This window comes from Neofelis nebulosa, chromosome 2 (genome assembly GCF_028018385.1).
Source record: "Neofelis nebulosa isolate mNeoNeb1 chromosome 2, mNeoNeb1.pri, whole genome shotgun sequence".
Lineage (NCBI taxonomy): Eukaryota > Metazoa > Chordata > Mammalia > Carnivora > Felidae > Neofelis > Neofelis nebulosa.
The window spans coordinates 117,536,095-117,564,022 of record NC_080783.1 but is presented as its reverse complement, the minus strand read 5'-3'; the positions used below and the strand labels follow the sequence as shown (position 1 = coordinate 117,564,022).

The 27,928-nt window shown below is 43.6% G+C and overlaps 1 protein-coding gene across 5 annotated transcripts; it reads right to left on the bottom strand.

The window, feature by feature from the left end:
- Nucleotides 1-1,390: 1,390 nt before the first annotated feature.
- Nucleotides 1,391-27,697, bottom strand: LOC131504046 (neuroblastoma breakpoint family member 6-like protein). 5 transcript variants are annotated; one of them, XM_058715984.1, is made up of 9 exons: nucleotides 27,367-27,697; nucleotides 17,688-17,896; nucleotides 15,681-15,780; nucleotides 13,290-13,525; nucleotides 9,613-9,664; nucleotides 8,516-8,679; nucleotides 7,713-7,868; nucleotides 6,818-6,937; nucleotides 1,391-1,863 (listed from the first exon to the last, which is right to left on the bottom strand). In XM_058715984.1, exons 2-9 carry the CDS (start codon nucleotides 17,863-17,865, stop codon nucleotides 1,853-1,855), a joined length of 1,017 nt encoding a protein of 338 aa, XP_058571967.1. In that variant the 5' UTR covers nucleotides 17,866-17,896; nucleotides 27,367-27,697; the 3' UTR covers nucleotides 1,391-1,852. The 5 variants fall into 5 exon arrangements, with proteins under 5 accessions (XP_058571967.1, XP_058571966.1, XP_058571969.1 ...); XM_058715983.1 differs by lacking the exon at nucleotides 27,367-27,697 and adding an exon at nucleotides 18,278-18,416; XM_058715986.1 differs by lacking the exon at nucleotides 27,367-27,697 and adding an exon at nucleotides 18,278-18,415 and having other exon boundaries at nucleotides 7,713-7,817.
- Between the last annotated feature and the right edge of the window lie 231 nt (nucleotides 27,698-27,928).

Sequence of the window (27,928 nt, the reverse complement as noted above, 5' to 3'; positions counted from 1 at the left end):
CTGGACTCCCCCTTACAGAAGGGTGTGACAGTCCTCAATACTATCTACTGGTACAAGAAAATGTAAGTCACTAGTCTGCTGTACACACCTATCTAAAGGATCCTTTCCTGCCACATGGGAAGGAAGTTCAAGAATTCCTTACACCTAGATAAATGGGTTAAAAAGGCTTAGGGTGGAAAGCCGCCTCCACAGGCCAAAGCACCCAAGGTTAGCTAGCGAGATATTATGATGGGATCACGAGTAACCTGCTCTCCTTAAAGCTGCATGCTCCATCAATCTTAAAGACGACGGCTAATTAGTTATATCCCCTACAGGAAACTACTTTCCATCTGGCACTAGTATCTTATTGTGCTTTGATCACAACTTCAAACGCCACTTGCCCCCCAGACCCTTTGCTTCGTACATGTAACACAGATTAATGGTTACTATCTGATGGTTTCCTTCTGCACATTCACCACATGTAAAATCTTGAGAGCTCAATACAGAGAGGAAATCCCCGTTTGGGACTCTTGTCTCCTCCCAGACATTTACCTCTCTCGGTTTCATTTCTGCATTCGTTCTCTTGCCAGATAAGAGAGAACGTAGAATTCCTGATCTGTGACACTGCCACCCAGGGTTTGTCCTTCTTACACAAATCAGCCTTCTAGCCTGGAAATCTAGTAAGTTTAAGGCTACTTTATGTGTTTCAAAGCTTCAGAATAAGATGTCCTGCTTTTATAGCTGCTTGCAAAAGACAAGTCAATGGGTACTTATTTTCAAATGTAAGGAATTTTTCAGGAAAAACAAACAAAAGCCCAAATGAAAGTGGAGTTATCTGAAACCTACCAGTTCCATGTAGATACTCTGTTTCTCCCTGTGTATTCTAAACAGAGACCTCTAGGATGGAACTTCTGCTAGACCTGTACGGGAAATATAAGGGTGAACAGCAAACTCTCAGGATCCTTCTCTGGCAGAGATTATATCATCGTTTCTTTGGGTCCCCAACAATTAGGTATGTGAGACTGCTGCTCTACTTACAGACTTTACAGATGCCTGTGAAGGCAGAATTTTTCCCTGAGTTATCTCAGTTCCCAGAGTGTGAAACACGATGTAGTTTTTGTACCTAACACCAGGTACTCAATAACCTTTAAATTTTTAATATTTTAAGTAACCTCTACACACCCAACAGGGTGCTCGAACTCAGGACCCCAAAATCAAGAATCGCACACTCTTTGGACTGAGCCAGCCAGGCGCCCCTCAATAACATTTAATTTTGGAATGAAGTGATGCACCTGGACTTTGTTGATATCACTCTGGGATGTAAATATAGTGGACATACTGAGTTTCCTTTTAGCTGGAGACAGTTTTGTGATTTTGATTTGTTCAAAAAAAAAAATGACAGGCCACAGAATGTATATAAAATAAACTCTATTCTCTGAGATTTCTGAATCTTCATCTTTCAAGGAAAATGGCCATGTGCAGAAGAGCTGATGAATTGTCTGCAACGTCATTCTGACTTACTCTTGACCCAAATCCTGGACATTTTCTTCCAGCTGCTGCTGACTCCAGTTGTCCACAGAATGGGGGTGGGGAGAGGAGAGGGTTAGGGCATCTCGAGATTATCTGTGAATCTAGGTATTGGTGTCTCTTACGTAGTTATCAAATTTGCAGGCTGAAGGGCTGTGATTTCTGGAAACTATCCGTTGGGAGTAAAAACCCAAAGTGGCTGAGAAATCTGATTCTTAGAGGTGGAGCCCTCTCGCTTTCAGATTTGGGGCTTTCACTGTTTTGTTGTTTTAGTTTTTCTCATCAGTGGGGGAATGATGTTCATGACTGAGCTTTGTTGAAATAAGAACTTTTCATATTTCCACTCCTAGTTCTTACCTGAAACAGAAGGGGGGAAAAAAGCTAAGTTAAAATGAGAATCTTCTATTGGTTCTGCTGACACCAGAGGCTGAAGTGACAGCTAAGGAAGAAAAGAGGCCATGTGGAACCTGAATGCAGTTGGTGGAGAAGCCATGGTCGGAAACTACAGTCTGGAAAGAGTTGTACTAGCAGACTAGTGTTCTAGGACAAACTAGGACAAGTGTTCCGATATAAACCACTGCCCTGTGACGTGGAACACAAGGCCCCACCGCCTCATAGTGCTGACAGCCCCACTCAATGCTGCTGCTAGTGGGTTAGCCAGATCCATACCACCTCCCCACTCAGGATCAGTTTACTCTCCATTCTACTCTTCTGGAGAAAAATGAAGACCTTTCACACCTTCCAAAAGATGTGCCTTGCTTCAAATATGTACCGTCAGAAGCAGTCAGTTCTACAAATGAGAGGTTATTTTGCATGGAAATCTTGCTCCTAAATACATGTCTTTTTTTTTTTTTTTTTTAAATAGGAGGGTGGTGTCAAAGGAAGAGTCCCAGAATGTGCAGGGTCCTCAGACACCATCTGTAATACTGTGGTTTATAATAAGAAATGTAAATTTGGTCTTTGTCTCAGTTTCTGGCAGAACTCCTAAACCGCTTGGAATTAGTCTTTTGATATATTAATACGGTGACATTTAGAAAGTGCCAGAAGGATGGAGGTTGATTACCAAGGGAACCGACCATGTGACAGGAGGGTTGTAAACTTTTAGTCTCATCCCCCCTGACCTCTGGGGATGAGAGAGGGGCTAAAGATGGAGTTCGACCATCAACAGCCAAGGATTTAATCAATCATGCCTATGTTACGAAGCCTCCATTAAAAACCCAAAAGGATGGGGATTTAGAGAGCTTGTAGGCTGGTGAACACATAGGGGTGCTAGGAGAGTGAAGCTCCCAGAGATAGCATGGAAGGTCTGCACCCTTTCCCCAAGCCCTGCCACGTGCTTCCTGAGTTATATCTGATGTGGGAAACAAAGGTAGAAAGAAGTGTAAATAAAATTAAATTTCCTTATAACCTGCAGCCCACTGATAAATACTTGAGGCTGGCAGAGTGTGACACTCATCCAGGAACTCCCTACTGTCTTAATGTTAATGCTTTGCTAGAGGGAAAACAACCTTAGCTTGACAACAGCTAGGCCTCCAAGTTCCTGTGAGTCTTCTTTAGCACATGAAAGTCCTTTCTGGGGTGCCTGGGTGGCTCAGTCAGTTCAGCGTCAGACTTCAGCTCAGGTCATGATCTCACAGTTCATGAGTTCAAGTCCTACATCAGGCTCTGCTCAGAGCCTGGAGCCTGCTTTGGATTCTGTGTCTCCCCCTGTCTGCCCCTGCCCCACTCGTGTTCTGTCTCTCTCTCAAAAATAAATAAACATTAAAAAATAAAAAAATTTAAAAAAACATATGAAAGTCTTTTTGGAAACTTTCCTTGTTTTTACCTTCCCCAACTCCCAAGCAATAACCAGTTGCTCTTCACAGTCCCAGTGCAGCTCCTCTGGTCCTGTCCTCGTGCTTTAATAAAATCACCTTTTTGCACTGGAGAGGTCTCAAGAATTCTTTGTTGGCCATTGGCTCTGAACCCCAATACTCCAAACCCCAATACTCAAAAAGTATTGAACCCCAATACTTTTAAACCAGTAATCAGAGCGCCTGGTTGGCTCAGTACGTAGAGCACGTAACTCTTGATCTCGGGTTCATGAGTTCGAGCCCCACACTGAGCACAGAAATTACTTAAATAAATAATTTGAAAAACATAAAATAAACCAGTAATCTAGTAAGTAAAATATTTCTCTAAGTCCTGTGAGCCACTGTAGCAAATTAAACCCTAGGAGGGGGTTCTCAGTCAACTCTGATTTCTAGTCAGTCAGATGTACATGTGACAACCTGGATTTGCTACTAGCATCTGGAGTGGGGGGCAGAGGAGTGCAGTCGCACAGGACTAAACCCCTAACCTGTGGAATCTGGTGCTATCTCCTAGTAGGTAACTTCTACCTCTGGCCATAGTATCAAGGGGCTATTAGTATTAGCTAAAGCCACAGGACCTATAAATGAAAGACCTGAGGCTAAAATCCATGCCTCAAGCCTTTTCACTAAATCTCTAAATTTAAGAAAAGGGAGAAGAAAGGCTCCAATCTGGAAAAAGGTAACAGGCTCTACAGTCTATTGAGTACCATGTTTAGGACAGGAATAAAGCTTTATAGAAAGTTTCATTTAAGAATTCTTGTAAAGAGATTAGAGAGAAAGAAAGAAATCAGAAAGAGAAAAGGGAAAATTAGCAAATAAAGAGCAAAGTTAAACCTTGGACTGATCCATTTATACTCCATATTTTCTAATTTTTTTAAAATGGTTATTTGTTTTTGAGAGAGACAGACAGAATCCAAAGCAGGCTCCAGGCTTCAAGCTGTCAGCACAGAGCCAGACGTGGGGCTCAAACTCATGAATTGTGAGATCGTGACCTGAGCTAATTGGACGCCCAACTGACTGAACCACCCAGGTATGCCCCTACACTCTGTATTCTGTATTCAGAGCTCCACATCAGGCCCTCTGCTGTCATTGCAAAGCCCACTTCAGGTCCTTTGTCTCCCTCTTTTTCTGCCCCTCCCCTGCTTGCGCGCACGTGCATGCGCCCTCTCTCTCTCAAAAAAAAAACAAAAAACAAAAAACAAAACACTAAAAAAACCCCTCAAAATCTTATCTGAATTTCCTTTATCTGACTAGAGCAGAACATACCAAAAATACAGGTGCCACATGAAACCCTACTTCCAAGGGAGTTTCCTGGGAATTCAGCTGCCATGGAGACTGTCCATTACCAAGAGAATCAAAAAGTTCAATAGAATTTTCCATACCTTTCCAGTGAAGCCCTTTGTTAAATTGGTACATAAATTTTTACCTATGGGTGTTCTGGGAATTATTAATTACTAAGCAATTACCACATGCATGTGTAAATGAACCTTGTCTTTTCTCATGTTTATCTATTGTTAGTTAATTCAAGGTCTCTGGACCATTCAAACCTAAGTAGGTAGAGGAAAAATTCCCCCCTAGTACTCTCTTTTAGGATTTTGCTTAATGAAAAGACTAATCAAAAGCAAAATTTTTCAAATTGCAACTGGTAACCATTTAGTAGGTTGTCAAGTCAACACTGTAGACTTGACTACAGACTTTACTTAAAGAATCAGGAAGGAAAATACTAGATAAAACCCATTACATACAGTAAGGGCTTTTTTTTTTTTTAACATGACATTGGATCACAAAGAATTGTTTTTTATTGTGTCTTGTGATCAGAAAAATCCGAGAAACTGCTCTAGATAAACTGGTTATAGGTCTAATCTATATATCTACCTCTTCTTTTCTCTTTTTTCCACGCTATACAAACAAGCCTGTTGAGAGAGGAATGCAAATCCCATCAATGACTAGTGTTCGGCTTTCCTAAGAAACTGTACATCTGGGATGCTTCTGTATTGGGTGACCGTGGTAGACTGATGGTCCTTCCCTTTGGTAGCCACATATTTGAATCACCTAGGAGCTGTTGAAAACTAATATCCCAAACACACATGAAACCATTTTAATCAGAATCTCTAGTATGGTAGCTAGGCATTTGTGTTAGGCAAAACCAGGTTCTTATAATGACGTGATTTAAAGCTACTTAGGAGACCTGCCCTATTTCCCATGGTTCTCTTTGTTTCTCTCTAGCTGTCCTACCATGGCTTCTTTCCCATTGGACCTAAAGATTTTAATCTTCCTTCTTATGGTCTCAGGTGAATCTCTCTCTTTCTCAATTGGATTTCCAAGGGAAAAGTTTCCTTCTGTTTATCTACCTGGGCCTTTACAAACCTCGCCTCTGCATTTCCTTTTTCCAAAGCTAATTCACCACAAAGGCCCCCTCTTGTCAAGTAGCTAGGCTTTCCTATGCCTGGACCTGTCAATCATGGGTAAATGATTTACAGGTTGGGTCAAGGGTGCTGTGGGATTGACAGAAACTCCCAGATCCTTCCAGTTCTCTGAGTCATCAGCCAAGTGGTTCTAGTAATCCGAGGACAATCCTATTCAGAAGAGTCCTTGGAAAAAAGCAGCACAGGCATGAAAAGGTAAAAGGAATCTTAGGTGACCTAAACTGGCCCCTAATAGATTTGGCAGGGATATCTACTGAGGTGGGCATTGCACACGGCAAAAACTCAAAAAAATTGAGCCTGGTGTATAGGGGATAGGCTGAAGGTATTTTGCAGGTTTGTAAATATTTTTGCCAATCTGAAGGTAATTTGGTTTGGTTTTGCTTTTCTCCTCAATGGTAAGAGTTGGAAACCATAAGGTGACTGGAATGTTATCGTTTGAGTGCAATACATAGTTTGTATTTTGTATCAATATTTTATTTTCTTTATACAAAATACAAGTTTGTCTTTTATTACCAATATAAGCTATACTTATTTTGATTTTTTAGTACTTTTATTTTCATCAGTTTGAAAATTGGGGTTTTGCTCTTTTAGGCTTATGGCACCTTTCTGGTCCTCATACTTCCTCAAAGACTACTGACTTAGAATCTAAATTCTGTTTCCTTGCTCTTTCAGCATTCTAAGACAGAGTTTATCTAATTTTGGCAAATTTTACTCAATCAAAATAAGTATTCTCTTATGTCTTCTCACCTCTGAGGACTGTTCTTTTCTTCTAAGCCTTGCATTAGTGAGGTGTGGTTTGTACCTGAAAGGTGAATTTCCCAGAGCTATTCATTCCTGGAGCCTAGAGTCTGGGGACCTGTAGAGGGAGCACCTAGGAGGTAGCCCTCACCATATCGAGAAAAACTATGAGAATTATGAGTCAAGAGGCTTTGGGTAGCTGTGGCCTCCCCATCATCTTTTGTTTCTATAGCTGGGTAAGGCAAGAGAAAAGAAAGCTCTGAGAGTGACCTCCTCTTGTGGTTTTTGACCACTTACCTCTGGAAATACGATTCAGGTGAGCCAGAAGGCTCAGACTTTCTTTCCTGATATCTCTGTTTTCATTGTACAGCTGGGCAAGGGAGTCCAAGCTCTCCCTGTAGAAGTCAGAAGTATATCCTATTGCAGGAAATAATTAGCAGTTTAGGCAAGTTCCACACATTTGCTTAAGATAATGCTTTCTGCAATTCCTTTTCCCCTTCTGTCTCAGCCCAGGAGAAACCTCTGGGGACTCAAAGGTTGGAACTTCAGCATTATGGGGCAGAATTTTCACCAGGCCCTGAACAAATGCCAGCTCATTCATTTGTATTATCACACCCAACGGCTGAAATTATGAAGGAGACTTTTCTCATTAAATAGTTGCTCCTTTGATATGGAAAGGGGCCCAGTCACTGTTCTGGCCCAGCCAGAGACTGGGAAATGATGGCCTCTGCGTGAGTGCAATGTAAGAGGAAGATGTGTGGAGAAGAACAACCTTGAGAACAATGAAGAGTAACCAAGACATTAGGGAGGGGGGTAAGGATGACAGCAGCAGAGACCCTCACTCTGCTGAATGAGTGCTCAGCCACCTGGGTTCTACTGAATGACTGCACAAGAGGAGAAGAGCAGCAGAAAGTGTACAGCTTAGGAGTCACAAGAAGGCTTTTGGAGGTCAGATAACTCTTAAGATGGAGGGACAGCTCAGTCTTGGGGCAAACCTCTATCTGAGCCTATTTACTCATCTAAAAAGTAGGAATGTTAATACCTGCCCTATTCTCCCTAGTTGGGCCATTTGTAAGAATAAGTGAAGTATAAAGCATGTCAAGTTCTTGAAATCTGTGAAGCCCTGCAACACATTACAAGTCCTTAGAAAGATACATATTGCCAGAAGCAGACAGACTTGGGACTCCCCTACCGTTTCCTTGGTCAGAAATGCTGAGATGATGTTCCAGCTTTTCTTGAAGGCAGGCATTGATGAAAAGAATTTCCCTCAGGTGCTGGTGCAGGTCCTGGATCTCATCTTCTGCAGCCATTCCACCAGGACAGGGAATGAGGTAGAAGATGGAGAATCCTTATCACTAATGGGGTGGCCAAGGGCCTCTCAGCAAGATCCCTGCCTTGCACCATTCTTCTGCCAACTTCCGCTTTCATCAGGAAATACCTGGGAACCACCTTTATTTAGGAGCCTGCAGGCCTTCAAACAAAGCATGACCCAGTGCTAAGCAAACTCCACAGGGCCACCTCCCATACAAGGATATGGGAAGTATAAAGGAGGTTGATATAAGGTGGTAAAATATGGAATCAGCCTTCAGAGTAGGGCTTATCTAGTACTGGGAAAGGTGTGGCCACCTCTTATATAAGACTTTTGGGTACTAAGGAATGTCTCTACTAAATATCTCTCCACCATCACCTCTCCATTCTCCAATCTGGCTTGCCTAGACTCCATTAGCTTGCAGATGCCAGTGGGGGACAGAGTGACTGAGATGAGGTGCGGACCACGAACAATGCAACAAATTACCTGACCCACCAAGGACCTGTATTTGAAACTTGGTCCGAGCTGCGCGTCCAGCCTGATAGCTTTTTCAAGGTTAATCTTTAGGGCCTGCCTACTAGATGGTCTCACTCAGCCTAGACCAAGGTGGTAAGCATGTAGAAACTATTGGAGCTTTATTCTCCAGGCTTGTGTTCCTTTATTCTCTTTATAATGGAAGTACTCACTGGTGACTTCCACAGCAGAGCTGGCTTCCTGCATGTCAAGCAGGAAGGAACTGCTGCGGGGAAGCTGCTGAGAGTCATGGCGACTGGAATGAGTCAAATACTGTTCATCTAGTGAGGCTTCCAGGGCTTCATTCACTTCTTCCTCCTGGAGCCCCCTGCTGAGCCTGGGGAGGATGGCAGGGAGGTAAGACAGGAGGTTAAACTGTGGCAACCTGGAACCACAGCTTCGCAGCTGGTCCCGTCTGAAGCTCCTGGAAGCCACAACAGAAAGCAAAGAGGACATCTGGATGAGAGAGAAAGCATAGCAATCCACTTCTGACGGGTTCATGAGCCTAGAACTGGGACAAAAGGGGGCAGCAGGTGCTCAGTGTAATGACCTCATAACACGGGGATGAGGAAGTAGACTCAACTATTCTAAAAGGCACTTATGACACACAGAGACCTAGAATATTGGTTTTAAAATGCTGCGGACAAATTTTGTTTACTATCGTAGGAAGTCGTCCACTGAATGCTGGCTCCTGAGACCAATGTCTCAGTTTGATTTTTTTTTTTTTTTTTACCATACACGTTTTTAGAACACAGACACCAGGGATCTCTGGCTAGTTTACCTTTATGTCAGACTGACTTTAGCTAACTAAATTTGATGAATTACTAAGAAATGGTAACCAATACAAGAACTTACCGTGAACAGACAACATTGTTTAAAAGGGCACATCATTGGGGCACCTGAGTGGCTCAGTTGGTTAAGCGTCTGACTTCAGCTCAGGTCATGATCTCACGGTGTGTGAGCCCGTGCCTCATGTCTGGCTCTGTGCTCACAGCTCAGAGTCTGGAGCCTGCTTTGGATTCTGTGTCTCCCTTTCTCTCTGCCCCTCCCCTGCTTGTGCTCTCTCTCTCTCAAAAATAAATAAACATTAAAAATAAATTAAAAAAAAATAAAAGGACACATCATTATATGATGAATGAATGAAATGGGTACAATTAGCGGTTTCGTTTTTTTTCCCCCAGATCTGGGACTTTGGCCTCTTGGTCGTTTGTTTCTGGAATCTTCCCTACACTTCACCATTCCATTATCAGCCCTTTTGTTCTTCAGTTACCTGGGTGCCAGTGGCTCCTGTCTATCTTCATCCTTCTTATCATTGTGATTTTCTGAGAACCAAAAAACAGAAAGAGCTAGTCAGAAATTGAGCAGATCCCATTTCACACATTACAAATATTAGGGCCTATATGATCAGGGATGTAATACTCTACACGTTTGCTTAGAATGCTCGGGCAGAGAAGGCTTAGGACTGTATCTTCAGAGAAGGAGCCTGGCAGGCTTTCTTGAGCAAACTGGACAGTAAGCCTTTGTAAGGGGATTTTGTAGAATGCTCTGGCAGAGAAGGCTTAGGACTGTATCCTGGTGTGGTGAATAATCACCATGGCATCTGCTACCAAGTCAAGGCAAAAAGTTTAAAATGTCTGCTGTTCACCAGTGCTTGGAATACTTGTTCAGTTGCCTTCTGGACTTCTCCAGTTGTAACCTTCATTTTTGCCCCATAGCAGATGGCTAAACTGCGGTTGTGTGTCCTATTAGGCTTTCATAAAGAACTCACTGCAGTCTCTAAGGAGCAAAAACTTCTGGAGAAACCTCCTAACCCTTCCAACCCAATGACTGGACAAAGCACCTGTGCATGTCAGCGAGTGGAGAACATGAAGAGAAACTTCTCTTTTTTTCTTTTTCTTCTTTCCTGACCCGGCTTAGAGACCAGCCCAGTTGCAGAACTGCCTAAACCTTAAACCACAAAAGAGAATCTAGCTCTCTGATCAAAAGAACTAGGAAAACGGGATCTCTTGCCTGAAAAGTGTGAAAAGTACCCCCATTTATTTTCTATTTCTCAATTTTCTTGCCTCCTTGCTCTTAAAGTAGCCCCCGTCATTCAGAACTGCAATACAGTGAGGGGGCACCTGGGTGGCTCAGTCAGTTAAAGCATCTCTGACTCTTGACTTTGGCTCAGGGCATGATCTCATGGTTCGTGGGTTCCAGACCACCCTCCCTACCCCTGTCCCCCAGGGTCAGGCTCCATGCTGACAGTGCAGAGCCTGCTTGGGATTCTCTCTCTCTCTTTCTCTCTCTCTCTGCCCCTCCCCGGCCCTTGTGCACTCTGTCTCTCAGAATAAATAAACTTAAAAAAAAAAAAAAAAAAAAGAAATAAAGAAAAGCAAAACAGTGTGAGAAGAGAAATCTCTGAGAGAACTCACTCTTTCTGAACAGAGGAACTAGGAAAAGGGACCCTGGGAAACTGGAAAGTATGGAAGAAATACCAGAGAGAAGAGAGTCTGGAAAACTGTCTATGAGCTGATAAAAGTCTCAGGGCTCATCCCCAGAATATGTGTGGAATAGACCCAAGGAATCATGGCAAAGGATGAGAAAACTGAGTTACCACACAAACCAGCAACTAGTCCAGAAGAAACCTAAGGAATGTATTTGCTAGACTGACTGAAACAACGTATCAAAGGCAATGAACACTGATTTGACATTGGATACTACCTGTAGAAGGTGAGGCAGAATTTGGTCTGAACCTAATGGGGTTGATTGCCTGCTAAAAAAACAATTCCAGAAGATTTTAACAGGACCCAGGGTCTTACAATACAATATTCAAAACGTCCAGAGGACCCTATAAAAGTACTCAACATAATAAAAACATTATCATTTCACTAATGAATAAAAATCATTTGACTGAATTAAACATCTACTCAGAAAATAAGGAATAAAAAGGAACTTCCTCAAATAAGTTGGAAACATTTCTTGGCTGGACCATGCCTACTCATGTTTGCATTAGGAGACATAATTTTTTTCCTCTGTTGTCAGCAGTTACTATCATAAAATAAAAAACAAAAGATTCGTTTGTTCATTCAAATATGAATAAAAGAAACAAAAACAGAAAGGGAACTTCCTCAACCTGATAAGGTACTATGATCATTAGAAAACTCAATATTAATAAGAATATCAATTCTTCTCAAACTTTTCATAGACTGAAAGCAATGTGACTCAAAATCCCAGAAGGATTGTGTTGTTGTTTACAGATAATGGCAAGCTGATTGTAAAATTTATATGGAAAAGCAAAGAACCTTATTTTTAGGTAGAGTGTTCTTAGATATAACTACAAAAGCATGATCCATAAGTTGTACTTCATAAAATTAAGAAATTCTGCTTTCTGAAAGATACGTTAGGAGAATGAAAAGATAAGCCACAAACTGGGAGAAAATATTTGCAAGTTAAATATCTCATAAAGTACTTGTATCCAGAAATGCAAAGAACCCTCAAGACTTGATAATAATAAAACAAACAAATCAATTTTAATATGACAAAATATGAACACTTGGTTCACCAAAGATACAAGGAGAGTCAACGGGCATATGAAAAGAACCTCAAAATTATTAGTCATCAGGGAAATGCAAATTAAAACCACAATGCATGGGTGCCTGGGTGGCTCGGTCGGTTAAGCATCCGACATTGGCTCAGATCATGATCTCATGGTTCATGAGTTCAAGCCCCACATCAGGCTCTGTGCTGACAACTCAGAGCCTGGAGCCTGCTTCAGATTCTGTGTCTCCCTCTCTCTCTGCCCCACTCCCACTTGTGCTCTGTCTCTCAAGAAAAATGAATAAACGTTAAAAGAAAAATCTGTTTTAAACCACAATGCTATGCCCTCCCCACACTTATTACAATTGCTAAAAAGACAAAAAGCAAAAGAACAACAACCTGAAAATATCAAAAGTTAATATTGGGGAACAGCTGTAACTTTTACACATTGCCAGTGGGATCTGAAATGGTATAGCCACATTGGAAACCAGTGTAGCAGTTTCTTCTAGGTTAAACGTGCATTTACCACATGACCCAGCAATCCTACTCCTAGATATTTACCCAAGTGAAGTGAGTGAAAACATATTTTCAGGGGCTCCTGGGTGGCTCAGTTGGTTAAGTGTCCAACTCTTGGTTTCTGCTCAGGTTATGATCTCACAGTCGTGGAATCAAGCCCCAAGTGAGGCTGCACACTCAGTGCTTGGGATTCTCTCTCTCTCTGTCTCTCTCTCTCTCTGTCCCTACCTCTCCCTCTGCCCCTCTCCCCCACTCATTCTCTCTCAAAATAAAGAAACAAACATTTAAAAAACCCCACATATTTTCACACCAAAACCTGCAGGTGAATCTTTAGAGCTATTATTCATAATAGCCCCAGACTGGAAATAATCCAAATGTTCTTCAGTGGATGAATGGATAAATAAAAGTGGTACGTCCGTATAACGGCACAGTACTTAATAGTAAAAAAGGAAACCAACTACTGATACATTCTGGAGATGGAAAATCTGTGGGGACAGAAAACAGATCCAGTGATTCCCAGTAACTGGGGTTGGGCACAATGGCTGACTACACAGAGGCACAAAGGAACTGTGAGTGGTGATGGGACTGCTCTACATCTTGATCGTGGCAGTGCTTACAGCACTGTATGGATTTCTCAAAGCTCACAGAACTGACACTACAGTGGGCTAACTCAGTGTAAATCAATTATCCTTAAAAGAAAGAAATGTCTGTGGGGGCTCACTTTGGGCCCAGGTGAGTCCTCCTAGGTAGTTCTACCTAATAGCATCACTATCAATAGGCTGAGAAGGGCACAAAACAGCTGGACAACTGGCTAAAATGTCACTCTTAGAGTCACGTGGAAGCATGGAGACTTATGTGAGGCTAGGACCTTGGGAGGAGCTAAGGGTCTCCAGAACCCGTAAGCCAACTTACCAGTGATGAGTTTGCTGGCAAGGCTCTCTGCCAGCTGGCTTCCTTGGGCCAGCTGCTCACAGAATCTCTGTCCCTGGTAGTAGGGAATGTCAGCACTCCTGAGGAGGCCCTCAAAAGACTTGACTATGCTCTTCGTATGCTGAATGAAAAGATAACAGACACCTTTCCCTTCTTGTATCTTCTGTCGTAAGTGGGTCAGTTCTCGGGCATGAGCCTGAATTAGAGTATCATGTTTCCTAAGGTAGGAAAGAAAAGTAAAATATAACAGTGCATGTAGTGAATGATAGGTTGTGGGAGTTTCAACAGAGACATCTCTTAGAATGCCCCTAAGGAATTCCCCAACTTGAATTCTTATACAAGTCATGTGACTTGGCCTGCCTGTGGCAGAGGGAATGAGGAAACAGCATTGGGTTTGTTTGTTGTTTGTGGGGGGCCGGGCCAGTGCCAGGCTGAGACCGGGTCAAGCAATGTTCCCCGTTGACTCAAGCCAACCCGGTGGTTCCCCCTCCCATTCCCCCACTTTCAAGGGCATACGAAAGCTTTGTCAAGGCTGAGAAAGTTAATTCCTAAAGCCTGTGGTCTGCAGGTGTTGGCAGTAATGCTACCTCCCTTTTTCTACCCCGAGTCAGATAGAAACAAACATGGGAATTGTGTTTTGCTAGCAATCTTATCAACAAGGTCTTGTGACCTGTCTAGAAAATGCACAAGAAACACAGAACTAAATATTTTGGTGGGCAGCAATTATGTGAAACCTGTTTATTCTTAGAATGACCTAACCCATAAGAGTCTGGTTATAAAAGATTGTGTACAGCAACAATAAAGCCGTCACTTGGGCCATCAGCCCAGGGGACCCTCCTGTTCCCAAACTTTCTCTTCTCTCTTTTCTTCTTGCATTCCCCTACCCTCAGGACCCTGACCTCGGTGTTTGTCGCGCCGGCCGCAACAGTTGTTTTATTAGCTCTGTTTTGAAAAGATGCCCCTTTAGTTCCTCAATTCAGCCCACATCCATTTCCATGGAATATATACTACCTAGCATTATACAGAAAGTTGCACGCACACATGCACAAACCAGATACGGAAGTGTTGGATGGGTACGTGTGGTGTTAATTCAAAGGATGAAAAGGAAAATCAATGTAAAGGTCAAGAAGGATAACATTCTTTTGAGTGACGTGAAAAGAAGTAATAATCAATAAGGAGGCACTTAAGAGTAAATAAAGTTCTGAGTAACAATTACATCACTCTAAGTGGGTTTTCACCATTTTCTAATTATACAAATATTATGCACAGATTCCAATCTAAAAGTGTGAGCTCTGCGAGGCTAGAGACAGTGCCATGTAGTACCCAACTTACAGTACCCAACAGAGTGTACACACACAAGTAGGCATTCGGTTAATACTTAGAACCACATAATCCTAAAGCTGGACTAGATATTTAGGTCTACCTCATCTGATGCCTGAATCTCCTCCCTGCTGTCTACTAAATTATATTCTACAGATTGTCTTTCAAATTCTATTCCATAGAGCTCTTAAAAAGTGTCAGAGTTGGTGAAGGCATAGACTAGGGAGCAACAGAGGCTCCAGACCTATGCCTTCTTCAATCAAGTATCTCTGCTTTAGGAAGTTTTATACATTTGAGCTTCTCAGATTCCCTTTCAACAAAGGGTTAAAAGACATCTGGAATCCCACAATCTCCCCTATATTTGAAACAATCTGAGGATGGACAAGGCTAGTCCTCAGCACATTAATAATCCATTTTCCCAGACTGCTTGATTATCTATCTGCCCAACAGCCCTACCAGTTAGTACTCCACATAGTGTGGTACTTAGAAAAAAAATCAAAGTTGAGAAGGAGAAACATTTTTATCATGAAAAAGGCACTTTGGAAAACTTGGGAAAATCTCTCTTATGGTAGAAAATGTTAGTCCATTAATGACAACTACCACTCCCGTAAAAAATAAAAGTATAATGATTACAGAAAATATTTGTTGAGAGCTTCATATGCATGGGAGATGGTTTTAACCTGTAATCATGTGTCTCATCTTCATAACCCTCTGAGGTAGATACCCTTGGTATTTTTATTTTGCAGGTGAGGTAGCTGAAATGCAGGAAAGCTGAGTGAATTTGCACAAGGTCACCCAGCTGGAAGCCACATTGCTGGTATTCCATCCCAGGCATCTGTCTCCATTTTATTCTTATGCTATTTTAAGAGAGAACCCCAGAGACCGGACTGTTCTCCCACCCATTCCCACAACCCCGCTGGTTGTCTTTGTCTGGTTCTGTGCCTGCCAGGTACTCTCCTGCCCTTCTCCTTGCACATGCGCTCTCTATACTAGCACCCCACAAGGCCCACTTAAGACCGTAATTCACACCCTCCCGCACAGGCACCTCCTTACCCCAGCCTTGCAGCTGGGCTCCTCTTCTCTGCCAGCTCTCCCTCAAACCGCGCTCCCTCCTCCAGCACGGATTCAATGAGGGCTTTGTGCTCTTCACTCTCTGAAAAAAACAGACACACCTGCCTCAGTGGAAAGCTGGACACGCTGCTCTGGTCACTGCCTTCACACAACGAGGCAGGGTCCACCCCAAGGACAAATGTAACCCCATTACCAGGCTCTCTGCTGGCATTTCCACATTTCATTCCTCAATCTCCCAGGCTACATGGCACTTGATTGCTCCCCATCTTAGACATGGGGAAAGAGAAGCTCATGGGCACGTAACTTGCTCAACTGGATTCAACTGGAATGAGACAATCCCTGAGGAATTCACATCCCCTGAGGTCTGACTCCAAATCTTGGGCCACTTTACCAAGCTTGGTAGCCTCTGAAATAAACCATTAACCTGGGGCGTGAAGTAGTGATTTCCTGCATTTAGGATGTCTCTGAAGATTGTCGGACTGATGGTTCTCCCACGTTGAGAGTTTCAATAATCCCCTCAATAGTTCAAAAATTTAAAAGTTTATCTGGATACAAGGGTGTAAAATGTATATGGAGGGGAAAAAGTCTGAAAGACGTATGTTCAAATGCGAACAGGTGTTGTGTTAGGTTAGAGGGAGAGAATACACGGTGCTTGCCATTGCACTGTCCTAGGTTTTTGAGAATTATCATGTAATCATCACAACTAACTGCAAAGGCAAATATTCTTACTACCATCACAGGTGAGAAAACTGAGGCACAAAAAGGATAACTTCGATTTGGACCCAGAAGTCTGGCCCCAGGGTACATGCTCATAATCACTGTACTGTATTATCTTTACACTAAGATCTAGGGCAAGATCTCTTTACTAGCTCCAAAATATTTGTTCTACAATTGTGATTTTATAATAAGCAATGTAGAAAAAAAGCCCTTTATACTTCCACACCCCAAAGCTCATCTTTTTCTTAATAAGTAGGCTTTTTAAAAATTTTTTCTCCATGTAAGTTGGATAAGCACATTTCATCCTCTACTGATTTACTGAAAAATTGTAGGAATTTGAAAGCAAACTCAACTTCAATGTCAGCAAGCATCCTCCTCTACTGTTCCTGTCTCTCATGTGTCCTCACTTCCATCATGTTTCCTTCAGTCACTACAGCTTCCCACTGCTACCCCCCCCACCCCCCAGGACAAACACGTGTGAGACTGTCCAAGGATTTCCAAATGTGAAAGCTGAGCATGGAGAGGGAAGGGCCAGCTCCTACACAGACCTGGTATGCTGGACTGGAGGCCTCACCCACTTAACCTCATTCTCATTTTGGCCCTGCATCTCAAAGCCCAGATCCTGGACCAGCTTGCTGTCTGCAAAGTTCATATTCAAGGGAGGGATCAAAAAGGTGTTATAGAGTCTCTGATTTTCCTGGAAATACGTTCAATCTCACAGAGTGCAAGGGGCGGCTTCCTGGAACTTATGTGAGAAAAGAATCTGGCTCCAGGCATCAGGACTTCCCTCGGTGTTTGCTATTGATGTTCTCATCTCCAGGTATCTGGTTGAGTGGGAAACAGCTTTAAGCTCCCATAAGGCAGGGAGGGTAGGCTATTACACTATTACGCTAGTATGGCTAGCACAGTGCTTTGCAAACGGGTACTTAGAAAAAGTTGGAACTGAATCCTGAGATATTTAAGCCAACAGTGTTACTATATGTTTATAGAGTCTGATACATGTTCCTGAGAGAGAAAAGACAGTTTAATGCCTGAACCCACAGTTTAGCCTCTATGCCTTCCTACCCTCTCACTATAAACGTCATTCCTTTGTGCCTCAGTGTTTCCATCTTCTGCAAATTGAGAGTAACATATCCACTTCTACTTTTCCAGGGGTATAGTCAGGATGAGATTTATTTTGATGGAGAGAGAAGAATAAAGTTTGGGGAGTGTTTAGTTTCTCAGAGGGAAGATGGGCAGTCACTCTGGTGACTGTGACCACACTGGGCTTACTGTATTTCTGCAGCTGGTTGGCCAGGGAGTAAGCAGTAGCCTTGGATGTGAGGAATTTCTCTGTGAGGTCTCGGAAGCTCTGTTTGGTTTTTGCCAGCTGGGAGAGCAAGTACTGGTTGGTTTCCAGGATGCTCATTTCTGTCCTCGGATCAGAGAAAGTGGTGAGAGATTCTGCCATGCTGCAGCTGTGGCAGAAGTAGAGCCAGAACCTAGGAAGGAGAAGCCCAAACAAATAATCATAAACAAGTGAATAGGTTATGGTGACAGTTGCACTGCTGGTAAATTACTACACACAGACCTCGGTGGCTCAGTTGGTTAAGCATCCAACTCTTAGTTTTAGCTCCGGTCATGATCTCACAGTTTGTGAGTTCAAGCCCTGCAGTGCAGAGCCTGCTTGGGATTCTCTCTCTCCTTCTCTCTCTGCCCCTTCTTCTCAAAATAAATAAACTTTAAAAATTTTCTTAGAAATCATTGTACTGTACAACTCTAATAGGTGAGTTTTATAGTATGTAAATTATACCTCAAAGTTTCATTAAGGGGAAAAAATGAACTTAAACACGCTAAAGTATGCAGATGTAATTCATACTTACTTTGGGGCTAAACTCTGTCAGCATTCCACAACTCTTAAGAATTCTCAACCACAAAAATAAGGCATAAGATAGCAGAGCTCAGAGCCAAGGCTACCATGCGCAGCTTAGGTTCTGATAAGAGTGCCAGAGGAAGCATCCAGCCTGCTGGGCAACTGTCTGGAGTCACAATAACAGAACTGGAAAGTAGGGAGTGTCATGGAATCTTAGGAGCCCCAGTCTTCCAATTGCTGAGGCCATACTGATATATAAGATCACCCGGTCTGTTCTGAAGGTCACCACCAGTGGGGACCACCCCATCCCCAGCAGCCATTTTCAGTATTTGTGTGGCCATGTACTGATACCACAGACTTACCTCTTTCTAAAATTTAAGGATATTTTTCATTGTTTATTCTTGTAAGTGCACAGAAAATATGAAGGAATCAATATTTTCCCAAAATCTTTCATTATCTTAAGGACTGTCCTGAAGTCACTTCACTTTTCCTTCATGAAAAATTTAAAACTTTTAGATAGTCTTGGTGTTCTTTTTGCTTCTCTAGTTTTATTCCACACTGGTTTAATATTATAGGAAAAATTTCTGAGTATAACTCAATGTGTGAATAATTAATTTATAAGGATTTCTATCCTGTATCTCAATTTTCTTCTTGCCACAGGCTTATGTTTGCTTCTTTTCTCTCACTGAGGAAGCTTACTGGCTTTGCATTAAACTTGAAATCAAGTTTGACATCCTTCTTCCTAGCCCCACCCTCTTCCTGTATGTATGGATTGCTTTGTGTCATAATCTTTATATACCTATTTTGTTGGGTTTTAAAAAATTATTTATTTTTGAGAGAGAGAAATAGGGAGCAAGCAGGGGAGGGGCAGAAAAACAGGGAGACAGAATCCCAAGCAGGCTCTGTGCTGTCAGCACAGAGCCCCTTGAGGGGCTTGAACTCACAAACCATAAGATCATGACCTGAGCCGAAACCAAGAGTCAGACAACTGAGCCACCCAGGAACCACTCTATGTACGTATTTTGGGATTGTCACTTATGAATTTCATTCTAGCTCCACAGGGTATCTTTCCCACTTGTCAAAGTTACTGAGTTTTTGTATATGTCTTTGAATGCATGTTGTGGCCACCTTGGGCTGACTTATAAACTGATGTTATTCTTCATGTCCAGAGCTGTTTTTGTAGAACACTGATTGATAGTTTGTGTTGACCCATATCTGTTGACTTGCAGTTGTATTCTCAGAGCACGGTAAAAATCAAGGTGATAGGTCAATGGTGGTTACTGGTGGTCCACATCATTCCTGTACAATGAGATTTAGTGACACAGAGGCTAAGGTTTTATTTTTATTTATTTATTAACATTTATTTATTTTTGAGACAGAGAGAGAGAATGAACGGGGGAGGGTCAGAGAGAGAGGGAGACACAAAATCCAAAACAGACTCCAGGCTCTGAGCTGTCAGCACAGAGCCCGACATGGGGCTCGAACTCACAGACTGAGAGATCATGACCTGAGCCGAAGTCCTATGCTCAACCGACTGAGCCACCCAGGCACCCTGAGGCCAAGGTTTTAAAGAGCCACACAGGTAAGAGAGAAAGTAATCCTTTGACACCTTACTTCCTACAGATCATTTTCTTCCTGGTTTTGTGAGCCTGACACTAGAGAAACTTCTCTGGAGTATGTCTCTTCCCTTTAGCTACTTTGCTTTTCCAGGCTAGTGGCCCACACATGCGTGACCATGGCCACCTCCATCTGTGTCACTGAACACTCATGACCAAGTGAAAGAAGACCAGACAGACTACCCATCCCACTTGCCCACTTGCAACTAGGCTATGTGATAGTATTGGTTTGTGAGATGTCTCAAATTAAATGACTTCAGTCCTTTTAAATGTATTGAGGCTTCTCTTATGACTTAGTGCATGTCGATCCTGGAGACTGTTCAAAGTGCAGTTGAGAGAAATTGTATTATTCTGCACTTATTGGGTAGAGTGTTGTATAGACGGCGGTTAGGTCATGTTATTTAAATCTTCTATTTCCTTGTTGGTCTTCTGCCTGGATCTTCTACCCATTATTGAAAGTGTGGTATTGAGGTCTCCAACTATGACTGTTCAATTGCCTATTTCTCCCTTGATTCTGTCAGTTTTTGCTTCCTGTACTTTGGGACTCTGTTAGATGCAAATGTTTTTATTAGTAGTATAACTTCCTGATGGATTAGGCTCTATATCATTATAAAATGTCACTCTTTATCTCTCCTAGCATTTTTTGTTTTAAAGTCTCCTGTCTTTTTTGTCTGGTACTAGTTTAGTCATTCCAACTTTCTTATGATTGCTATTTGCATAATTATGCTATGTTATATGGCAAAAGAGATTTTGCACATGTAATTAAGTTGTCCTTAATTGGGGGTTCTTATCCAGGTGGACTGACATAATTACATGAACTCTTTAATTTTTTTTTTTTTCCAACGTTTTTTATTTATTTTTGGGACAGAGAGAGACAGAGCATGAACGGGGGAGGGGCAGAGAGAGAGAGAGGGAGACACAGAATCGGAAACAGGCTCCAGGCTCCGAGCCATCGGCCCAGAGCCTGACGCGGGGCTCGAACTCACGGACCGCGAGATCGTGACCTGGCTGAAGTCGGACGCTTAACCGACTGCGCCACCCAGGCGCCCCTACATGAACTCTTTAAATCTGTGTCTGGGTCAGAGAGATTCAAAGCTTGTCAGGGATTCAATGAGGGAGAAACTCTTCATTGCTGCCTTTGAAGATGGAAGGGGCCATAGGCACAAATCCTCAGTCCTACAGCTTCATAATTAATGCTACCTACAAACATAAGCTGATGATTTTAAAAAAATTGTTTTTAATGCTTATTTATTTTTGAGAGAGAGAGAGACAGAGTGCAAGCAGAGGAGGGGCAGAGAGAGAGACACACACAGAATCTGAAGCAGGCTCCAGGCTCTGAGCTGTGAGCACAGAGCCTGATGCGGGGCTGGAACCCATGAACTGCCAGGTCATGACCCGAGCCAAAGTCGGATGCTCAACCGACTAAACCACCCAGGCGCCCCCCCTAAGTTGATAATTTTTAAAAATACATTTATAGTATGTGCTATACAGAGTCAGACAGACTCTGTCTCCATGCATCCTTCTTTTCTGCTTTGTACTTGCACATTACTATATCTGTCTAGATTTAGGAATAACTGCCAGTGCTTCATTCAGCCTTTTCTCCTTTTTTGCATGTGCTATGGCTCTCTGGAGCCAAATGGCACCACTGAGGGGGCTGAGCACAGGGCAGCTGGCTTTAGTGTAAGCCACAGGCTCCTGATTTAGACTCTGATTTTCACCCGCCTACAAGGCGCAAGCACACTCCTCACAGCTTCCTGTCAGCAATATATAGATTACTGCCTAAAAGCCTTGCCCTTCCCTGGACCTGTAATGTCTTTAGTATTATTGGGGTATCTGGCCCACCCCAGAGCTACTCTCCTTCCTGGAGGTTCAGTTACTGCATCCCTACTGCATAGTGAGAAGCTACCAGGTGGCCAGCCGGAGGCCCAGCATGCAAATCAAAGTTAAATGATGATACTTTCTCTAGATCACTTGGAGTTGTAGGCAAATGTGGCAAGGATATTATTTCTAAATGTTTTACACTACAGAAACACACCAGAACTTAACTTCCCATCTTGGAAGATACAACCTGGAGGAGTGGTTGTTATACTTCAGGCCAAGCTCTAATCCTTCCAGAATCACAGTTTGGCCCCCAAAGCTGTCAACCTATGGTTCAGACAAACTCTTGAATATCTTTTATTCCAAAATAATTGCCAGGTTCCCTTTTTGTTGTTGTTTGACAGCTTCTAGATGCTAGATCTCTGCATAGACTAGATTTACAAATCTAGTAAACAGTCCTGTTTAGTAAAATAAACAGTCCAGCAGAGGTAGTAAAAAGGATTACTGTTCTAATCTTGCATGCACAAAGAGTCCCACAGATGCTCTGCAAGGGCAGCAAATGAACTGTGTTAGGGTCAACAGCAAACACACACATTGGCCAGGAATCAAACCTGGGTACATGAAGCGACAACTACTGCCACTGGACTATCAATGGTCTGAATTCAAGGTTGCTTGCATAGTTCATAACATTCCCAATAGTTCAGGTTCAAGATTCAGTGACCCCATAGCTCCCAACTACACTGAGAGCCCTTCTGTTTTTGGAGTTTGGTCTGTAAAGAACCAATTGGAAGAGAACTACACTGAAAGAGGCTAGAAATTCCCAGCTGACGTCTGCAATCCAAAATTGCCCCTGAACAAAGGTCTCCATGCTCCAATGGCACCTTGGAGACATGACTACTAAGAATTCCTCTAAGACCAAGTTCTATGACATTTCCTCCAGGAACTTCCTCAGAGGAATCTTTAGTGGTCTTTATTCCAGCTGCTACAGAACAGATTTGAATTAATTCAGAAGCCAGAAGGTCAGGCACACCAGAGTTGTTACTTCCTAATTTCTGAGCACAGGCAGAGGCTGCTTGGTTCTTTCATTATGAATCCATGTTTCAAAGCTAACACAAGTATAGTGCCCACTGCCTCAACTGAACCCTGTCCCTGGAGGTTGGGCCCTGCAAATCTTCTCCCATCACCTCTCAGGGTCAGTATGGTCCTAACGGCCAAGGGAAAGAGGACTGCTCTTGGTTGATTAACTCCTTTGATCAGTGTGGTCCAGATGCCTTCAGGACCTTGATGATTGGGAACCAACATGTTAGGGTGGTGCAAACTTTTGGGAATTTATCTTCAAGGAGTAAGACTCAGACAAAGCACAAACTTGGTCTTCAGCCACCATATGTGTTGCTGTATATTTTTCTATACTTGGGAAGTAAACTAGCGTCACCATTTGGAACACATGTAAGTGTTCTCCAGCCATCCTACCCTTGTGTGTATACTATAGAGAAAGTGTTTCCTGATTCCATGATGAGACATGGATAGGAAAGATCTTTTTAGCTGGTAGTGTTCAGGAGGTGGGAACAAATTAGATGCCTGTAAATGTGGGAATAGATAATAAACATGGTAGAGACATGCCACAGTATTCTATGCGGCAGATGGATATGATGAACTAAATATTGAAAACAGTAATAATAGGAAGAATTAGGAAATAGAAAAAATATTTATGGAATAATCTTATTGAATCAGTTAGAGCTCAGTTTAGAAAACTATTGATTTCACCTTGGAAGGGCTGGCAAAGTAGAACACAGGTGGAAGCACTGGTACATGAAATTCAATGCCTTTCCTACCTGCTGCCTAGGAGTCAGGAAGTTTTGACTGCTGCCAATACCACTGCCTCACACACACTCTAAATTGGTGACTAGCCGGGGTGCCTGGGTGGCTCAGTTGGTTAAGCGCCCGACCTCGGCTCAGGTCACGATCTCGCGGTCCGCGAGTTCGAGCCCCGCGTCAGGCTCTGGGCTGATGGCTCAGAGCCTGGAGCCTGCTTCCGATTCTGTGTTTCCCTCTCTCTCTGCCCCTGCCCCGTTCACGCTGTGTCTCTCTCTGTCTCAAAAATAAATAAATGTTGGGGCGCCTGGGTGGCGCAGTCGGTTAAGCGTCCGACTTCAGCCAGGTCACGATCTCGCGGTCCGTGAGTTCGAGCCCCGCATCAGGCTCTGGGCTGATGGCTCGGAGCCTGGAGCCTGTTTCCGATTCTGTGTCTTCCTCTCTCTCTGCCCCTCCCCCGTTCATGCTCTGTCTCTCTCTGTCCCAAAAATAAATAAAAAAATGTTGAAAAAAAAAAATTAAAAAAAAATAAATAAATAAATAAACGTTAAAAAAAAAATTAAATTGGTGACTAGCCATGAGAATAAGGCTGCCAGCCACGAGTATCTCTAAAGAGTCATGGTTCCATAACCTTGCTTGCCATCAGCAACAGCAATAGGAAGATTGCCTCTCCTCACTTTTGCCAAAAACACATGAGTGGATCTAATCGGTAGAACATAATTTCTACCCAGAACCCAACCTGCAAATAAGTCTGAGAAGTATGATTTTTAGTTTTCTAAACTCTTCAACTAGAAGGAAGGTGAAATGGATTTTGAATGAGCCAATCCACATTTAAAGTGGTTCTAAGCCAATCCCCGCTAAAGAGAGGACCACATATTTTTTTAAAGACACACACATTTAAATATGCAAAGAGAAGTTAGAATTAAAGGACATATACTAAACTCCTTAGAGTATGTGCTCCCAGGGGTGGGGGGGGGGGGGATGGGAGTGGGATGAACCAAGAAAATAATGAAAGACAACAAGGAGGAAAGGGCATTCATTGCTCAGGGCACCCACCATCAAGTGTCCTGAATTAAGGAACAAAGTTAGCTTTATCCTCTGTACCTGGGATCTATGAAATCCATGAACTAATCAGTGACATGAAATTTCAAAAAATGCAATAGGAAAACAAAATTCTTTCGAAACAGACCAGTTAAAATAGGCAAGGAGAAATTATTAAGGACAAAAATCACACAGAGGTAGTGGAAGTGAAAACAACTCTCAGCAATCTCCAACCAACACTAAATACAACCAATTATAATGGATCCAAATCCCCTCAAAGTGGGTGTAAAAGTAAATTTCAGCTACAGCAGTGTGTTAGACAGAAAAGGACTACATATTAAGAACAGTACAATCTGTACCAGGCTAATTGTAAGCAAAAAAGTGAAAATATGACTCTTAAAGACAGAGGGGAGGGGAAAGTTTTTAAACTGGTTGAAGAAACAATATTTTTGCGTCTACAGGAAACATCAAATTGTTTTTCCCTGGCCACCTTCTCTGGCCAAGATGGCGTCATGAAGGAAAGAAATCTTGGAATTTTCACTTTTATTCATCCTGTATAGGTCTCTGCAAAACTTCACAGTTTAAAAGCAGGGCTGTTTGATCCTTGGTCTTCTCTAGACACTCAAAGGAAGCTTCAGAGGTGAGGAACTCAGTTACCACCCAGATTTTCCTCAGTAACTCAGCACATACCCAAAGATCCAGCCTCCTGAACCTTCACTGGGTGAAGAACTGGTGAAAAAATGGGAGGAAAGGGTTTGGGAAGTACTCAGCAATGAGAAGGCAAAGAGATAGCTTTAGGCAGGGAGGGAATTAACTTTCCCTAGGTCTACACTAGCTTAAGGACCAGACACAAAGAGCTGATTTTTTTTTAAGATTTTATTTTTATTTAAAAAAAAAAAAATTTTTTTTTTCAACGTTTTTAATTTATTTTTGGGACAGAGAGAGACAGAGCATGAACAGGGGAGGGGCAGAGAGAGAGGGAGACACAGAATCGGAAACAGGCTCCAGGCTCCGAGCCATCAGCCCAGAGCCTGATGCGGGGCTCGAACTCACGGACCGCGAGATCGTGACCTGGCTGAAGTCGGACGCTTAACCGACTACGCCACCCAGGCGCCCCAAGATTTTATTTTTAAGTAATCTCTACACCCAACATGGAGCTCAAACTCACAATCCCAAGACCAAGAATCGCATGCTCCACCAACTGAGCCAACCAGGTGACCTATTTTCTGATGCTTTTCTAGAAGTCTATTAATCTACTTGGAAAGAGATTTCCTCCCTACCCCCAGAATTAGGCTCTTTCAAATCAGATATTTTGATTTGAGTGCCATTACTTTACTTTACAGTGCTGCCTTACAGAAATCCCCTGGGACAGCCTTTGCTACAGGTATTTTCTATATGCTACCTCTGTTTTCCAGAGAGAACTGCTGTGTAAAGCTATTTTAGAATTGCTTTTTCAAAGTCCTTCCAGACACTCTTTCTGATTAGACCTACTCCAGCAATTGAGAAACAAGCATCAGTGGTTCACCAGTAGAATTCTGGCCTTCTATGCGGGAGGTCTGGGTTCCATTCCCAGTCAAAGGAGGGTTTTCCTTGCACTTTTATGTGCCCAGTGTTCTCTCTGTTGGATTATCTATTGCACTAGCAGCGCAAGTTATTACAGGGTTGAGGGTCTCAGGAGGCAATGCTAAAAAGAAAAAAGGGCAACTATACCCCCTTAGGTTAATTCCAGAGCAAAACACACTGAGGTCTAAACAAGGGATTTTTTAGAGCTCTGTCTTTGAAAGGACAGGTTAGTATGGTGGGTCCTTTTGAATACTTGAAACCAAAGCCATTGTTACTTTTTTTCTGCTGGCAAATATCTGGAATATAGTGTCATCCGGTCACTGATTAGCATGCTGGATCTTGGGCTGGGCTGACCACTGAGCAGTGTCTCACTATAGAGTGACTATCAAGAAATGGGAAGTCCAGGAAGGAGAGAGGCTGTGGGGCCCAGCAGACACCCTCGTGGCTGGGGAGACATTAGCAGCCCAAGGAAAGGTTGTGTGGAGGAATTGGCATGGACATGAGGGAAGCTACAGAGAGGGGCCTCAGACTTTTCTGTGCGGGTAGGCCCTAGACTTCGGGGGTACTGGCAAAATTAAGGACAAGAATGAGCCCCAAGTGAAGAGCAGCCTGTACAAGAAAATCATGTTTATTTTACACTCCCCCAAGCAAGACCTTTTTTTCCAATGTTTATTTACTATTTTAGAGAGAGCGCGCACAAATGCAAGGGACGGGCACAGAAAGCAGGAGAAAGAGAATCCCAAGCAGGCTCCGCAAGGCCAGCACAGAGACCACCAGGGGAACTCGATCCGGTGAACCCTGAGATTAGGACCCAAGTCACAATCAAGACTCCCACGCTGAACTGGCTGAGCCACCCAGGTGCCCCATCTAAGTAAGACTTTTGGTACGTGTCTCATTTTTAATGCTTACGTATTAGCAGCACTTGGGGGAAGGCCATGACTATCACTGGCTCTGGAGCTTTGGAGGAGACTCTGGAAAAGGAAGGCTCTTGGAGTCATCTGGTTTGTTTAAGCCAGTTTTCATCGACTCTTTTCCTCAGCAAAGAGTGGACGAGGTTGCCTAGGGGAGGCGCCCCGCCTTAGACCCTGGGGTCCCTAACATCCCCCAAATGATTCCGAAAGACAAGGGACGCAGCAACGGAAGTGGCGCGGACTGAGACGGCTTTCGAGGCAGGCTCCGTGCCCCTAGACTGGACTCGGGTCCCTCCCACCCCACCTCCCAGCCCGCCGCGCCTGCACTTTCCACCTACTTCGGCTGCTGCTCTGCACGCTCAGGGCCCACACAGAGTGCTCTTCGACGCCGGCCTTCCCCTCACGCCACACGCCCGCTTTGTCCGAAAATCCTGCTGCTGCTTTTGTTAATTGCCGTCTCGGAGCCACACAACCGGCTTACTGATTCGGGCAAACGACTCTCCCGACACAGGCGGGGAGAATGACGCCACTCGCGACCCCGCTCCACTAGGACTTCGGGGTTTGGGGCCTTTACCCTCGGGACCCGGGGCTGGGCCGCCGTTGAGACTTTCTGGGCTCTGCCCGTCAAATTAGCCTCTTCTGGGCCCGGCCTCCAGGGTCAGGGGCAAGGCTGGGGCTGCCCGGCGCGCTGCGCCCTCTCTCTCCGTCTGCCGCGCCCCGCACCCTTGCGTACGGCGTGCGTCGATTCAGAGTGTCCGGCGCCGGCGACGCGCAGCTGCGCGGTGCACGCGGATGCACGCGGCGAACTTGCGACCCCGCCCCCGCTGCCGTCGCGGCCCCGCGAGCGTCACCCGCGGGCCGTAACGTCCCGGCCCGACTGAGCTGCCCCGACGCCCCGGA

Coding starts and splice junctions, on each gene's coding strand:
- LOC131504046 (XM_058715984.1), bottom strand. CDS start 17,865: ATGGCAGAATCTCTCACCACTTTCTCTGATCCGAGGACAGAAATGAGC. Junction 15,781..17,687: donor CAACCAGCTGCAGAAATACA/GTAAGCCCAGTG, acceptor TGTTTTTTTCAG/AGAGTGAAGAGCACAAAGCC. Junction 8,680..9,612: donor CAGGAGCCACTGGCACCCAG/GTAACTGAAGAA, acceptor CATCCTCCCCAG/GCTCAGCAGGGGGCTCCAGG.